The 15,000-nt window shown below is 45.8% G+C and overlaps 1 protein-coding gene and 1 pseudogene across 3 annotated transcripts in view; both read left to right on the forward strand.

Moving 5' to 3' along the window:
• The window catches only part of srpk2 (SRSF protein kinase 2), a 126,326-nt gene that overhangs the window by 80,022 nt on the left and 31,304 nt on the right, over window positions 1–15,000 (forward strand). For both annotated transcript variants that reach the window (XM_083663140.1, XM_083663141.1), the window contains exons 3-4: window positions 5,165–5,316; window positions 9,339–9,447. In XM_083663140.1, coding sequence (XP_083519266.1) covers window positions 5,165–5,316; window positions 9,339–9,447 — 261 coding nt within the window. The remainder of the gene's footprint in view (window positions 1–5,164; window positions 5,317–9,338; window positions 9,448–15,000) is intronic.
• Window positions 1,757–2,671, forward strand: LOC310800630 (ankyrin repeat domain-containing protein 10 pseudogene; annotated as a pseudogene). Its single transcript has one exon. The product of its transcript is annotated as an ankyrin repeat domain-containing protein 10 pseudogene (transcript).

The raw sequence follows: 15,000 nt of genomic DNA on the forward strand, positions 1-15,000 counted from the left end.
ATCATGTGAGGCAGCCTGTGTCTGCAGCCTATCATGTGAGACAGTCTGTGTCTGCAGCCTATCATGTGAGACAGCCTGTGTCTGCAGCCTATCATGTGAGGCAGCCTGTGTCTGCAGCCTATCATGTGAGGCAGCCTGTGTCTGCAGCCTATCATGTGAGACAGTCTGTGTCTGCAGCCTATCATGTGAGACAGTCTGTGTCTGCAGCCTATCATGTGAGGCAGCCTGTGTCTGCAGCCTATCATGTGAGGCAGCCTGTGTCTGCAGCCTATCATGTGAGACAGCCTGTGTCTGCAGCCTATCATGTGAGACAGCAGCCTGTGTCTGCAGCCTATCATGTGAGGCAGCAGCCTGTGTCTGCAGCCTATCATGTGAGGCAGCCTGTGTCTGCAGCCTATCATGTGAGACAGCAGCCTGTGTCTGCAGCCTATCATGTGAGACAGTCTGTGTCTGCAGCCTATCATGTGAGGCAGTCTGTGTCTGCAGCCTATCATGTGAGACAGTCTGTGTCTGCAGCCTATCATGTGAGACAGTCTGTGTCTGCAGCCTATCATGTGAGGCAGCAGCCTGTGTCTGCAGCCTATCATGTGAGGCAGCAGCCTGTGTCTGCAGCCTATCATGTGAGACAGCCTGTGTCTGCAGCCTATCATGTGAGACAGCCTGTGTCTGCAGCCTATCATGTGAGACAGCCTGTGTCTGCAGCCTATCATGTGAGACAGCAGCCTGTGTCTGCAGCCTATCATGTGAGGCAGCAGTCTGTGTCTGCAGCCTATCATGTGAGGCAGCCTGTGTCTGCAGCCTATCATGTGAGGCAGCCTGTGTCTGCAGCATATTTTGTGTGTTCCCTCTCATGGCCTCAGTTCCATTTTAGATGAGCGATGGGGCAGTGGGCATACATAGAACAAGACTGTTAACTAAAAGTACTGTACTCACCATGGAGACGAAGCCAGAGGAACTAACTTACGGTGGCAGACATATTTATCAAGCTGACTTCCTTGCATTCTTTCTTTGTCTCTCTATCACTCTCTCTCCTTATGTTGGTTTAGCTAAAGGACAATAGCAGACTTTTTGACATGTGGGCCCTATACATCATGTCTCATACCTACATAATACATTTTACATCATGCGAGAATGCTATAGTTTTGTATAGATTTTTCCATTACTGAGTAAGTATTTATTTTTCTGCTGATTCTGGATGCCGGCCATTTTTCTGCTGATTCATGACTGAGCCCCTGAGTGCAGTGTTGGCGTGGTGTGCTGCCCCATATCATCAACCGATTGCAGTTATGATGCCGCTTTGGGCTCTTGTTGTACATCTTTACCTAGCGCTTGTCGACGATACAAGAACATCCGAGGGACACACACACAGGAATGTCTGTTCGATAGACTATCTTTGCTAGATCCACAAGATTGATCTTTTTTTTTTACTGATGACACCCTGAACATGGATCATTCACTTCGCTCTTTTTTTTCCTTTTTCACTAGACCTCCCAGAGATCACCTGTGAATCTGTGGCCAATTACTGTGACGGTGATGTCACCAGTGATGTCACTCGAGCAATTGTGATGTCACCAGTGATGTCACTTGAGCAATTGTGATGTCACCAGCATCTTTGTGTTGTCAGGCAGAAACACACAGCAACACAGCCGGGGTGGCTGGGTCCTCATTTACGGGCACCCGTCAACGAGCAAATAAAGCATTCGTAATTGATCTGCATATAGTTAGAGAATATCGTGTTACTTCAAATCTAGTTACAATGTCGCTGGGAGTTGAATCTGGATCCTCGAGTGAAGAGACGCTGAACGTCAGTTTCCTTCTCTACCGGGCGTGCAGGGAAGGAGATGTCGGCGCCTTGTGCTCCCTGCTTCAGTGCACCTCAAACCCGGCTGACCCAACTGTGGAAGAAGACACCTTCTACGGCCGGACGCCCATTCACTGGGCCGCTCATTTCGGACAGTTGGAGTGTGTGACGCGTCTGGTCCAAGCGGGCTATCGTGTGAACGCCGTGACCTCCAGGTTTGCGCAGACGCCCGCACACATCGCTGCATTTGGGGGCCACCCCGAGTGCTTGTTATGGCTCCTCCAAGCGGGTGCACATATCAACCAACAGGACTATGTGGGCGAGGCGCCCATCCACAAGGCCGCCCGTGCGGCCAGTCTGCAGTGTATCAACGCTCTCCTGATTCAGGGAGCCAAAGCTGATGTGAGGAATGTCAATGGGCTGACGGCTGCTGAGCTGGCCCGTGCCCGTGGCTTCCAGGAGTGCGCAGAGACTCTCTCCAATGCCCAGAACCTTCTTCAGCAGAACCTGGCTCAGTCTCACACTCGGCTCAATGGTTTTTTTCTGAATGGCACGGCCCAGAATGGGGACCGGCGCGCCTCTCAGCCCACCACCATTCAGGGGCGGAGCTTCCCAAATGTGCCCAACAGAAAGAGGTCCCTGTTTGACGGCATGGAAGTCAACCAAAGCAAGAAGAAGGCAAGAAGGAACGGTCTGGGCATGCCACCAGCTCTGCTGAATGGGAAAGGGCCACTGGGTGGCGCCGGAGAGGTCCAGCTGGACGGTATGAATGTGGAGGTGGCAGCGACGGTGACCTCAGTGGCAGGTGAAACTCTGTGTGGGGCCTTTTCCTCAGATCGTCACAACCGACCAGAAATTCAGAACAAATGATGGGAAAGTGATGGTAGAAGATGAACTACTGAACTACTTGACTGTGGTTAAGATGCAAACTCTTAGCCAAGACTACATTATTTTGCTGGTCACACACAACTTCAGCTCTGACAAGTAAATAATGACATTTGTTGTATGAAAGGAACCCTTGAAACTGAAATGCCTGTGAGTCTGCGGGCGCCGGGCGGTCTCTCTGCTGTCCTTGAAGACCAGGTGACTGCTATGCAGAGGCCGTGCAGCCCTCCTACTGATGGCCTGATGTCAGCAACAACCGGTGTAACTGCTGACAACAATCCAACGAACGGTGTAACCACTGACTGTGATAAATGTCTGTAGAAAACAGTGCTGCCATATGGTAAATGTTGAATTATTGTACCAGAGGGTCAAAATGATCGTTTTTGGAGGTAAATTATCGTACAAATACGATAATTATCGTACGTCTGGCAACGCTGGTAGAAAAGACCCTCCTCTCATACCAACTAGAAAAGGCTCTCTCATACCACCTGATGATTCCATACACAGCGAGAAGGATTCGAATGGTCATCTGTGATGTCACTCAATTGTGATGTCAGCAGTGATGTCACTCAAGCAGTTGTGATGTTATTATTAGTGATGTCATAAGTGATGTCACTCGAGCAGTTGTGACGTTATTAGTGATGACGTCATAAATCCTTCCAGGCTGAGGTTATGAGTAGTACCCCCATACTAACCGATTTTGAAATCTGGTTGCACCACGCACATAACGAGAATCGTGTCGTGTGCAGTCGTGTTCTTGCCATATATCGACAAGCCTTCCCTCCATGTCAGCTGTCCAACGAACCCGGACAGTAGGTAGTTTCTTCATGGTCACCATGTCAAAAAGTCCTCTCCTCTCTCACTTCTTCTTCTTCTTGTTGACTGGTCACGCACGGCGAGATGGACGGGAGTCTCGTGCAGCAGGATGACGTATTCACCCAGATTTTCAGTCCTAAATATCAAACATGTTTGATATGATCGGGACGGCCCCCGATGAGGCTGTGAGCAGATCTGGAGGGTTAAGATTGGATCTGCAAACCGCTCACATTAGCAGATCATCTGTGCCGAACATCGGGACCGACCAAGCTGCCAGGCCACATTTCTCCTCAGATTCTCAGGAGGGCTGAATCGGGTATAAATCGGGCCAAGACTTCTGTAGTCTGAGCCCAGCCTTAAAACATCTGCCTGATTCTGATCCATCACCTGCAGCAGTTTCTACTTTAAATAATCCGGCACATAGTAAGTAGTACATGGAGGGAAACTACACCTTCCTCACAATGTCATCATCAGGCTTTAAATTAACTGGTGTATCGCTGTACAAGTAAAGATTGATAACGAGTTCACTATCCTCGGTGTATATACACATTTTGAGTGTCACCAGAATGAGGGTAAATACTTAAATAGATTTGTCTTTATAAATTATTTTATTGCTGATAACCTTTCTACATGTGTCTGTTGTGGTTTGGTGATATGAATGCTGACCTTTCCAACAGAAGTTCACTGTTTGCTAAACATAAACTACAGTTCTGTGAAGATCATCCTATATTATCCAGTCCATTGCTCTTACCTGCACATAGCTTTTCTATGTGAAGCCTGGCACACCACATCTTGGCTGGTCCATTGCATTACCACTGCTGCTGATCTAGCTGGATTCTAGCTGACATGATCCCTCCCCCCCCCGCCACCCATCATACAGTATGTCACTTTAACCCATTGATACCTGATGCAGCATTTGTGTGCGTATCCCTTTAAGACCGCGAACCGCGTTAACGCGGTTCGCGGTCTTAAAGGGATACGCACACAAATGAGGGATATACACGCAAATGCTGCATTAGGTATCAATGGGTTAAAGGACTGCACTTTACATTTTTGTGATACTTTTTCGATATTGCTTTTGTCTTCTAATATCGATGTGACCGCTGCACTGCATACTTGCACTAAGTCAAATTCCTTGTGTTTGTAATCGGATTACTTAAAAGTGAATCTGAATGTGATGCCCATGCTATTTTGTGGTCAATGGAGAATGTGTGTGAGGCATCCATGTCTGATCATGTTCTTTTTGTTCGTCTTCCTGAGACGTCTCATGAGGTTCAAATAGACTGGCCTAATCTCACACTGTCACCTCTGTGTTATGTATGATTGTTGGTGTGTATGAGTCATGAGACCAGTAGACCATACTGATGATGATACTGTAAGCCACACATCATAAAAAAAAAGATATCTAGGAAATATACAAAATGTGATTCCTCACATTACAGACCTACAGAAAAAGGCTGAACCCTGGTGCCAGCTAAGGAAATCAGTCTTAAAGCTACACCCCGCACGACATGCACAAAGTATGTTTGACTTACAATAAGATGAGAGGGAAAAAGCCCTTCTCAGCATAAACAAGTACATCTTCAAAAATACAGCAAAAGCACAGTGAATAAATACTGGGGACAGTTTTTAAATGTCTGCCTCCCTCTCTCTCCCATGCAGGCCTGAGACCCAGCAGAAAGCCCCGGCCAGCGCCCCTCCTCCCCCGCCACCCCCTCCGCCTCCCCCCGAGCCGGCAGGACCCCCAGAGCCGGAGGAGGAGATCCTGGGCTCCGACGATGAGGAGCAGGAGGACCCCGCGGACTACTGCAAAGGTTAGGACCACCACACACGGACACACACACTTCAATAATGAGAGACTAATAGAAAGTATAACAAGCTTTAATGATACAACAAATTAATTTTGGCGTATGACTCCATGATATGATGACGCTCTCCTGAGATGATGAGAGGGCGTCGTCAGTGAAGAATACAAGAATGTCAAGAAGAATGTGAAGAATGTCAGTGAGGAAATCCCTCATAGGGAATTCTTCAATCAGGAGTCATGACGATGGTGGTGGTCAGGGGAGGAGGTGGGGCGAAAACAACTGCTTCAGCGATGATGATCAGCAACTGAGAATGACATGGCACATACACAGCACATAGCAAACAGAGTAAAACATGGACCCTGATATATTACGCTGATTAGGTGATTGGGATCAGCTGGAGAGGAATACCTTGGGCTGATTGGTTATTGCCACATGTGTGGTAAACTGTGAATGGATGAGGAGACAGCATCAGAGAAAGGGGGCGAGCCTAACAATGAATGGGTTATACATCCTCAAAGAAAGGGGGCGTGGACTGTGATATGACGAACTGGGCATTGGCTGTTAAGTAGTCTTCATTATTGAAAATAGTCCAAGACATCATTTAGAGAGGCAAAGTGGAACGTCACTTCCTGCTTCAGCACTGTACCAGAGATTTTCATCCGCCATTTATTTTCCCATAGACATTTCGTGCTTATAAAAAATAGTTTTACTTGTTCAAACCAAACGGTACAGATATATTTAGAAACAGGAGAGATCGCATAACATTTCACTCGGACCAAAACGTTAAAAAAAAATGCGGATTTAAAGAAAAGATTTTTTCGATGTTGTTTTTTTAGGTTTTGGTCCGAGTGAAATGTTCTATGGTCTCTCCCGATTCTAAATATAGCTGAACCGTTTGGTTTGACCAAGTCAAACTATTTTTATAAGCATTTTACGAAATGTCTATGGGGAAATAAATTGCGGAATAAAATCACTGGTACAGTGCTGAAGCAGGAAGTGACGTTCACTTTGCCTCTATACATACAGACGGTGTTGGTCTGTCTGTCTGGCACTGTGTCCTCTATCTTTCTGCTTTACATGTTCTGTCATCTAGGGGTGTCACGATATTTCGTCGCACGATATATCAACGTCACGATATCGATATCGTCAGAAAAAAATGATATCGTAAAAAAAAAAAAAAATGTTTTGCTCCTGAATAATAATAGAACAAATTTAGCAGAATCAACACGCATGAGTGAGGGGGTAGACTACTACTGGCATGGCAAAACAGCTCAAGGGGTACATAAGATTACATAAGTTTAGGGACCATTGAGCATGAGTTATTTAAGAAATAGATTGTATACTTTATTTTTCTTTCACCATGCAACAAACATTTAGTTTGGGACAGTGTGACACATTCTATTGCAAGAGAAGCATTATCTCTTCCATGTTGTTTTCTAGTTATTATAATAACAATTTCCAAAAACAGCATTTGTTTTGTATTTTGTGTATTTCAAATGAAAGACTATTTTTCCAGTATTTTCCCAGGGCTCCCTTGAAAAGAGGTTTCGATTTCAACGGGACTCACATGGTTAAATAAATGATCAATAAATACATAAAAATGATTTACTTTTGTTAAAAAAACTATTGTTAAAATATCGTTTCGTATCGTTATCGTGAACCCAACATCGTGTATCGTATCGTATCGTGAAATTAGTGTATCGTGACACTCCTGGTCATCTGTCTTCTCTGCCCCTCTTTATCCAATACACTTAAGGCTGTCTGGAGCCATATCTGGTTTCATCCCTCCCTCCTCCTCCTCCTCCTCCCCCCTTTCTCCCTCTCTCCATCCTAATGGGATTTGCAGCAGTGTCACTCTAGCCATCAGTGTGAAATGCTTTGCTAGTTGTGACACCAGTGTCTCAAGGTTGTTGGGTTGCTAAGGAGCGTTGTTCTGCTAGCTCTCTGCAGTGGCCCCAGATTTTGTAAACATAACAAAAAAACACCCAGGTGTTGAAGTAAGCGGTGCCGTTTTGCACAAGTCAGAGCAGAGAGCTGGGGGAGGGGCCTACTGTAGGGGGAGGGGCCTACTGTAGGCGGCAAGGCTGCAGATCTCGTGCGCATACCGACATCACGTGCGACATCCCGTCCACATCCCGTGCTACGGACGGACGGACGGACGGCGGAAACACGTCACTTATAAGCAGCTGCACCAAGGGGGTACGGTGGTACAGTGGTAAGCGCTGTCAAAACATGCAATATCCTGGTTGCTAATGTGGTTCCTCCTCTGGTCGTTAAGGGCGCCTGTTCAGAGGGAGGGGAACTGGTTGGAATAGCGTGAACCTCCCACGTGCTATGTCCTACCGGTGAAGCATCCTCTGTCAGGTGAAAAGAAGCGGCTGGCTAACTGCCCATGTCTCGGAGGAAGCATGGAGCCAGTTTCGGCTCTCCCCAGATCGGCAGAGGGTGGAGTAGCAACCAGGATAAATAAATTAAATTAGCACTAATGGGGGATAAAAATGGGATAAAAAAATCGGGGGGAAAAAAGATATATTTAAAAAAAAAGGCAGCTGCACCGCTTAAAAATACTACTCTAAGTTCTTCCTTTAATATCAGTGGAAAAAATAGTTTTCGTTTGTTTGCAAATGTCAACCAAGAACTTGAGTTGCCTAAAGTGTCTCCTGAGTCTGTCACTTTTGCTGCTATTGTCAAAGGTCGGACAGCTACGGTTAGCTACTGTTATGATGACCATGGAATATTTACAACCAGTTTAATGGCATACAAGTCAAGGATAACTTCTTACCTTTGCGTTCTAGAAAAGACACAATAAAGAAGACTATTATTCACTTTACTGATGCTGCAGGGTGGAGGCAACATACAGTAATGGACACATATTATGTACAGAAAAATGTCAGCGTGCACAACACATTTGCATTCTCTTATCTGGGTTATGGGTTTGATTCCCACTGGGGTCAGCATGCTACATAATTAAGGCATCCGCCAAATGTCAGATGGCAACGTGACTCACATTCTAAATGCTGGGATCAGAACAAATCAACCGCCTTATCACCAACGCCATGTTGTCAGCTCATTAAAGGAGAATTTCGGTTTTTTACACCACGGTCCTCATTTCCAGTTTAGAATATGATGTTTTACTCACCGAAATAGTTTCGCGTCATTCGGATGCCCAGGGAAGATTTTGAGCTCCGAGTACACTCTTCAAACAGGCTAGAACCGCTAGAACGGGAGCCCTCGGGGCATTCTGCACGGCAATGCACGCGCTCTCTAAATGACACTTTTTCTGTCAGATCACGGTTCATTATGGTTGTAAATATAATTATTTAGGTAACAGCTAGAAGCTAGGCTAACAACAACACCGGAGTCAGCGTTGATCTGACCCGGATGGGGTTACAGTGCGTATCGTCCCCCTTCTGTGGTTTCTCTGAAGAAGTGGTTTCACAGAGGGGGGAGATGGGCACTGTAACCCCATCCGGGTCAGATCAACGCTGACTCCGGTGTTGTTGTTAGCCTAGCTTCTAGCTGTTACCTAAATAATTATATTTACAACCATAATGAACCGTGATCTGACAGAAAAAGTGTCATTTAGAGAGCGTGCAGAATGCCCCGTGGGCTCCCGTTCTAGCGGTTCTAGCCTGTTTGAAGAGTGTACTCGGAGCTCAAAATCTTCCCTGGGCATCCGAATGACGCGAAACTATTTCGGTGAGTAAAACATCATATTCTAAACTGGAAATGAGGACCGTGGTGTAAAAAACCGAAATTCTCCTTTAAGAGGTTTTCCACACCCTGCAGTGTTCTGTTATGAGTTCCTTCTTTGTTATTCTAGCCTTTCTTCACCAGCCGCTGTCTCTACCTGCCCATGGAAAGACTTGTCTCCTGTCTGCCTTCTGTCTCCTTCTTCTGTCCGTCCCCTCTCCCTCGCTCTCTCTCTCTCGCTTTCTTTCCAGGTCTTACTCACTAATGGATTTCATATGTCATTGACACTTACAGTAGTCTGTAACCTTGATCCCCCCCCCCCGTCTCTCTCTCAGGAGGGTACCATCCGGTGAAGATAGGGGATCTGTTCAACGGGAGGTACCATGTGATCAGGAAGTTGGGATGGGGCCACTTCTCCACCGTATGGCTGTGCTGGGACATACAGTGAGTCACACTTACAGTACACACACAAACACACACACACACACACACACACATATAATACGTAGAATACGCTATGGCAAAACATTATCTTGAAGCAAACCATGGCTCGCCATCCACCCTCCGGTTCGTTGGGTTAGAACAAGTCACTGCGCCACCTAGAGGGGGAAACCTCCCCAAGCTGTTGTCACAGAGAGAGATGTTTTGGATTTACCAACTGAATAGTATGCAACCTAAGGGACTTAATGACGACTTTACATTTCAACCTTTCTTATAAATTAAGTGGCTGGTTAGTTTTCTCATGTTTATTTTTGCTCTCCTGTTTGTTTGGGTTGTTTTAATGTGACCCATACAGCTTGCTGCTCTTGATGCCTGATCTGTACTGTCGTCTGACCCAAGTGCCTCTGAACTCCACAAGAAATGTGATATTTTCATAGAATATAGTCTGAGAATGCACCACTGTTATTGAAATGTATTCCTGTGCTCTCTGTCTGTGCTCTGTGTCCTAATTGATTGTAAGGAAGTACCTCCCCCTACACAGGTGGGATGATTGTTTCTGTTTTTACCTGCATTTAAAAAAAAGAGGCTAATCCTACCGCTCTGTATGATGCTCTGATGAAGGCACATATGCCGAACGCGTTAGCCCTCAATAAAAAAAGAAAATGGAAATCTGAAGTCTTGCATCTCAATTTTTGGAGTGCTGCTACCTTCATTCTTGTAGTGATTTTTTTTATACTAATTCCAGTAGCTGAGCACCCACAGCCAAGGAGGCAATCTGAGGAAGCGCACCTGCTCTACATCTCAACACACACACACATGTTTGTAGAGCTATCTTAGTGAGGACATTCACTGACATAATGCATTCCCTCTAGCCCCTAGTCACTCAAGCTAGACTGTCTCTTCTACATCCTGCGAGTGCACCAGATAAAGTCTGTACTTCACACCTAGCCTGGGTAAACCCAGCCTTCAACGTGACGTCACATGCCTGTAGCGTAAGTTTTGTCTGGAGGCTGGTCTATCCAGAGCGATTTCCCGCGCGAGGCGAATTCAATCGCAGAATCGCAGCCAATGAGTGACGCCGTGACTGCCAACATCAGCTACTGCCGTGATCTGCCAAAGGAAGTTGGGGGGGACAATGCTTCAGACCGGAGGAAGTTCAAACCGATGCAGGTGATTGGAGAAATAGGCGCTCGTATTTCTCCAATCACCTGCCTTTATAGGCGGGACATCCAGGACATCCCCCTATCATCGCTCATTATTTTTGCCAGTTTCCCATTTCGCTATGACCAAGTTGACCCTGCTTGGTAGGTGGAAACATTTTGAGTGGCTGTTTTAAGAGACTACCTAGCCCCTAACCCTAACCATCACTAAATGCCTAACCCTAACCCTCACCCTAACTATCCAATTCTAACTTAACCCTTTAAACCAAGACCATCTGGTGACTTGGTGCAGTCAAAACAACCTGGTGTTAAATGCTCAAAAAACAATGGAGATGATTGTGGATTACAGCAGGAACAAAGCCCCACCTTCCCCCATCACCCTGGGTGACTCCCCAGTCAACAAGTCAAGTCAAGTCAAATTTTATTTATATAGCACCTTTCATACACAAGGCAATTCAAGGTGCTTTACAAAAAAAATAATCGAAAAAACAAGCACTGTGGAGTCCTTCCGCTTCCTGGGGACCATCATCAGTCACGACCTAAAATGAGAGCTGAACATCAGAGCTCTCACCAAGAAGGCACAGCAGAGGATGTACTTCGTGCGGCAGCTGAAGAAATTCAAAGTGCCAAAAGCCACGATGGTGCACTTCTACACCTCCATCGTTGAGTCCATCCTCACCTCCTCCATCACTGTCTGGTATGCTGCTGCCACTCTCAAAGACACTAACAGACTTCAGTGCATCATCCGCTGTGCCGAGAAGATAATCGGATGCAACCTGCCATCCCTCCAGGACCTGCATGCAGCCAGGACACTGAAGCGGTCTCACAAGATCATGGCCGACCCCTCCCACCCTGACCACAAACTCTTTAAGACACTCCCCCACGGCAAGAGACTGAGGTCTGCCAAGACCAGAACCACCCGCCACAAGACCAGCTTCTTCCCAACCGCCATCAGCCTCACCAACAAGGCCCGGAAACCCCTTCCGCCAAGGGCCTCACCAACAACCCCCCCCCCACACACACACAAACTCACTACCTCCTCCTAAACTCAACTGAACCCCCCCCCCCCCTATAAAACTGTAACTCATACCTAATGTAATACCTGTTTAACTGAGACTGTAAATTCATGTAAATTCCCTGCACAGTTAATGCCTATTTAACTTAGCCTGTAAATTTCATGTAAATTCAATGTAAACTCTATTTAACTCCGACTGCAAATTCATGTAAATCCGCTGCCTATTTAATGTCTATTTAACTCAACGTAAATTCATATTCATGATCCAGAGAACACTTCACCACTCATGTACATATTGTATATATTTACTCGATTTGATTGCACTTGCAACTTTGTGATTGTCTTTAGTTATCTTCCTACTTCTTATCTCTGTATATTGATGTGACCGCTACGCTGCATACAGACACCAAGACAAATTCCTTGTATGTAACTTGCATACTGTGGCAATATAAGTGATTCTGATTCTGATTCTTAAGGTCCTTACACATCAAGAGCGATGCGAATATACAGCACGAAATTGCGATGTGAATTTTGACCCACCTGTCAATCACAGCCACAGATGTGTACACATTGGAAGTGAATTTCTGAAAAATCGACCGTGGTTCGAAAAAAGAAACACCGCAATAACGCTCAGTGAAACTTCGCCGTTGGTATGCACGGCTGCATTGACTGATATAGGTTCGGAAAATATTATTGATGTGCGAATTAATCGCACGAAAAAACACTCCCGATGTGTAAGGTCCTTTAAAGTCGAGCTGAACCCAAGAATGACTTTTCTTTTCTTTTAGTTCAAATACCTGGGTATGCAGTGCACCTATTTAATAATGTATGCAAAACAAATCACAACAATCTAATTTCTTTAGTTTTTCACACTTTTTCACATCAAAAGTTCGTTTTTCAAGATCTCATTGATAACAGTAATTTACAGTTTGCTGACGTCACCTAGTACTATTAAATTTCTACCCCATTTCAACCAATCATATCACGACATGCAGCTGTCAATCAAATCTTCATTTCTGGATAGTTTTCTCTTCCAAATGAAGTAGAAAATGGCGCCTATATGTGCCTGTCATCTGGCAGAATTCCTATCCCATAAACTAACTACTAACTTGGCCAATTGTTAGAAACATGGATAAAAAACAAAAACTATAATCTCTAAGAATGCAAAGAAATGTAACTGGCTCGTTAAAATGCGCATTCCAGGGATATCGTATTTACAGCAGCGATAATGGCGCGCGCATCCGAGAGCTTGGTTGTCAGGGGTCGCACCTCGGAGATTCCAGGCCGACAGGCTGCACTCTCCGCTGGGCAACACGAAGGCAGCTGGCTGCCTGCGGGTCGCTGACATCCACTCCTCCCGTCAAAAGGCTCTTCCCGAGGGGAGCACCACAACACACTGAATCCCACTCGATTTGGAGGCGGAACACGCCAGGATTGGCCAAAGCCCAATCCAGTCCCCAGAATTGTCAAATAAAATCATCGACATGATACTATGAGCCGCCTCTCAACCTGTCATCTTAGACAAACTATGTTTTTCAGTCTGAAACGGACTCATTTATGCACGTGACGAACAGGTTCAGTTCGACTTTAACCTTGAAGCAGCCCATTGAATGTGTGTCAGAAAGTGAGAACTGGCCAAAATGTCCTCTCTCTCTCGCTCTCTCTGTCTCTCTCTGTCTCTCTCTCTCTCTCTCTCTCTCTCTCTCTCTCTCTCTCACACACACACACACACACACACAGACACACCACAGAAACATACTCGCATGCGTGCATCACACGTGCACCTGTCGACAGGATCCAGAGCGTTACCATGACAACAGCTGCAACCAAACCTTCCTGGCGCTGACACCAAAGCACGCGTTTGCCCCATAATGTAGCTCCTGCCTACAGTAACATGCTAACCACAGAGGATGGATGACAGTATCATCGTTCCAGTGTCTCCTTTCACTGTCTCACGCACGCGCGTGTGCGCACGCACACACACACACGCACGCACACACACACACGCACGCACGTGCACGCACGCACACACACACGCACACACACACACACACACACACACACACATTTACTTATGCCACCTGGACCCAATTATACTAATGGTGGGCATAAACTAGTAAGTTAGAGTTCAGCTCTATTTATGTTACAAAAAAGATGGTTACTTTGTTTCCAGATTATTATTTTTATTTATTTATTTATTTCCATTCTTTTATCAAGACAGTTCAGTTCAGTTCAGTTTACTGTAAATTAATGAGTGTTGTGATTTTTTTGAAGTGATGCACACATAATTAAACATCATGTATGAAAGGCATAATCAATGACTAGGTGTGCATTAGATTCCAGTTACGCTCTTTTCATAGCTTTGATGTCTGTTGGCCAGAATGTTGATAATAATCAATGTTGTGGCTTCTAAACTAAAGTTTTTTTAACGGAGATGCAGGGAAACAACTATGGCCGCATACTGCTTTGTATTTCCAGACGAAGAGTTTAATGAAGGCAAGAGGCCAAGCTGTTCTGTTCATTATGCTGCAGTGCAACAAGACTGGAGGGGGCCTTTCAAGTTAGGCATGATGTGGCCAGCCGCTAGCTGTCTGCTAGCCTAGCCGCTAGCAGCCTAGCCGCTAGCTGTCTGCTAGCCTAGCCGCTAGCTGTCTGCTAGCCTAGCCGCTAGCTGTCTGCTAGCCTAGCCGCTAGCTGTCTGCTAGCCTAGCCGCTAGCTGTCTGCTAGCCTAGCCGCTAGCCGCTAGCTGTCTGCTAGTCTAGCCGCTAGCTCTCTGCTAGCCTAGCCGCTAGCTGTCTGCTAACCTAGCCGCTAGCTGTCTGCTAGCCTAGCCGCTAGCCGCTAGCTGTCTGCTAGTCTAGCCACTAGCTCTCTGCTAGCCTAGCCGCTAGCTGTCTGCTAGGCGCCACCCCTCCCAGACTCCACACACTCGTTCCAAATAGGGTCACTTCTGGCTCGAAAACAAAACAAAATGGCAACGGTCAAAATGCCAATCTCGAGGCTTCAAAATGGGCGTCCACCAGCGTCCATATTTTCATAGAGTTAACGTAATTTCTACCTGATACAATTCCTCTTACATTATTTGTTTGAAATTGGACACACTACGTTTTGTCCAAACTTTTTTGGACAAAACTTTGCTACACTCCATTTTAAACTGAAAAATGCATTTATGCTCTGGTGGCTTCCAATCATTTTGGTGAATATCAGGTTGAGTAGTGTGAGTGACAAAGGTGTGGTTAGGTACATTTGATACGTTCACATGGTCATTTGGTTTGTCCTGTCTCTGATACACACTGGTAGGTAACATGACTGGCTTTATACCAGCTTATCAGTGTACAGGTGTGTCAGTATAAAATGTAATTGTGTTTATGTGCATGTGT

The sequence above is a fragment of the Poromitra crassiceps genome, assembly GCF_964638095.1.
Source record: "Poromitra crassiceps genome assembly, chromosome: 30".
Classification (NCBI taxonomy): Eukaryota; Metazoa; Chordata; class Actinopteri; order Beryciformes; family Melamphaidae; genus Poromitra; species Poromitra crassiceps.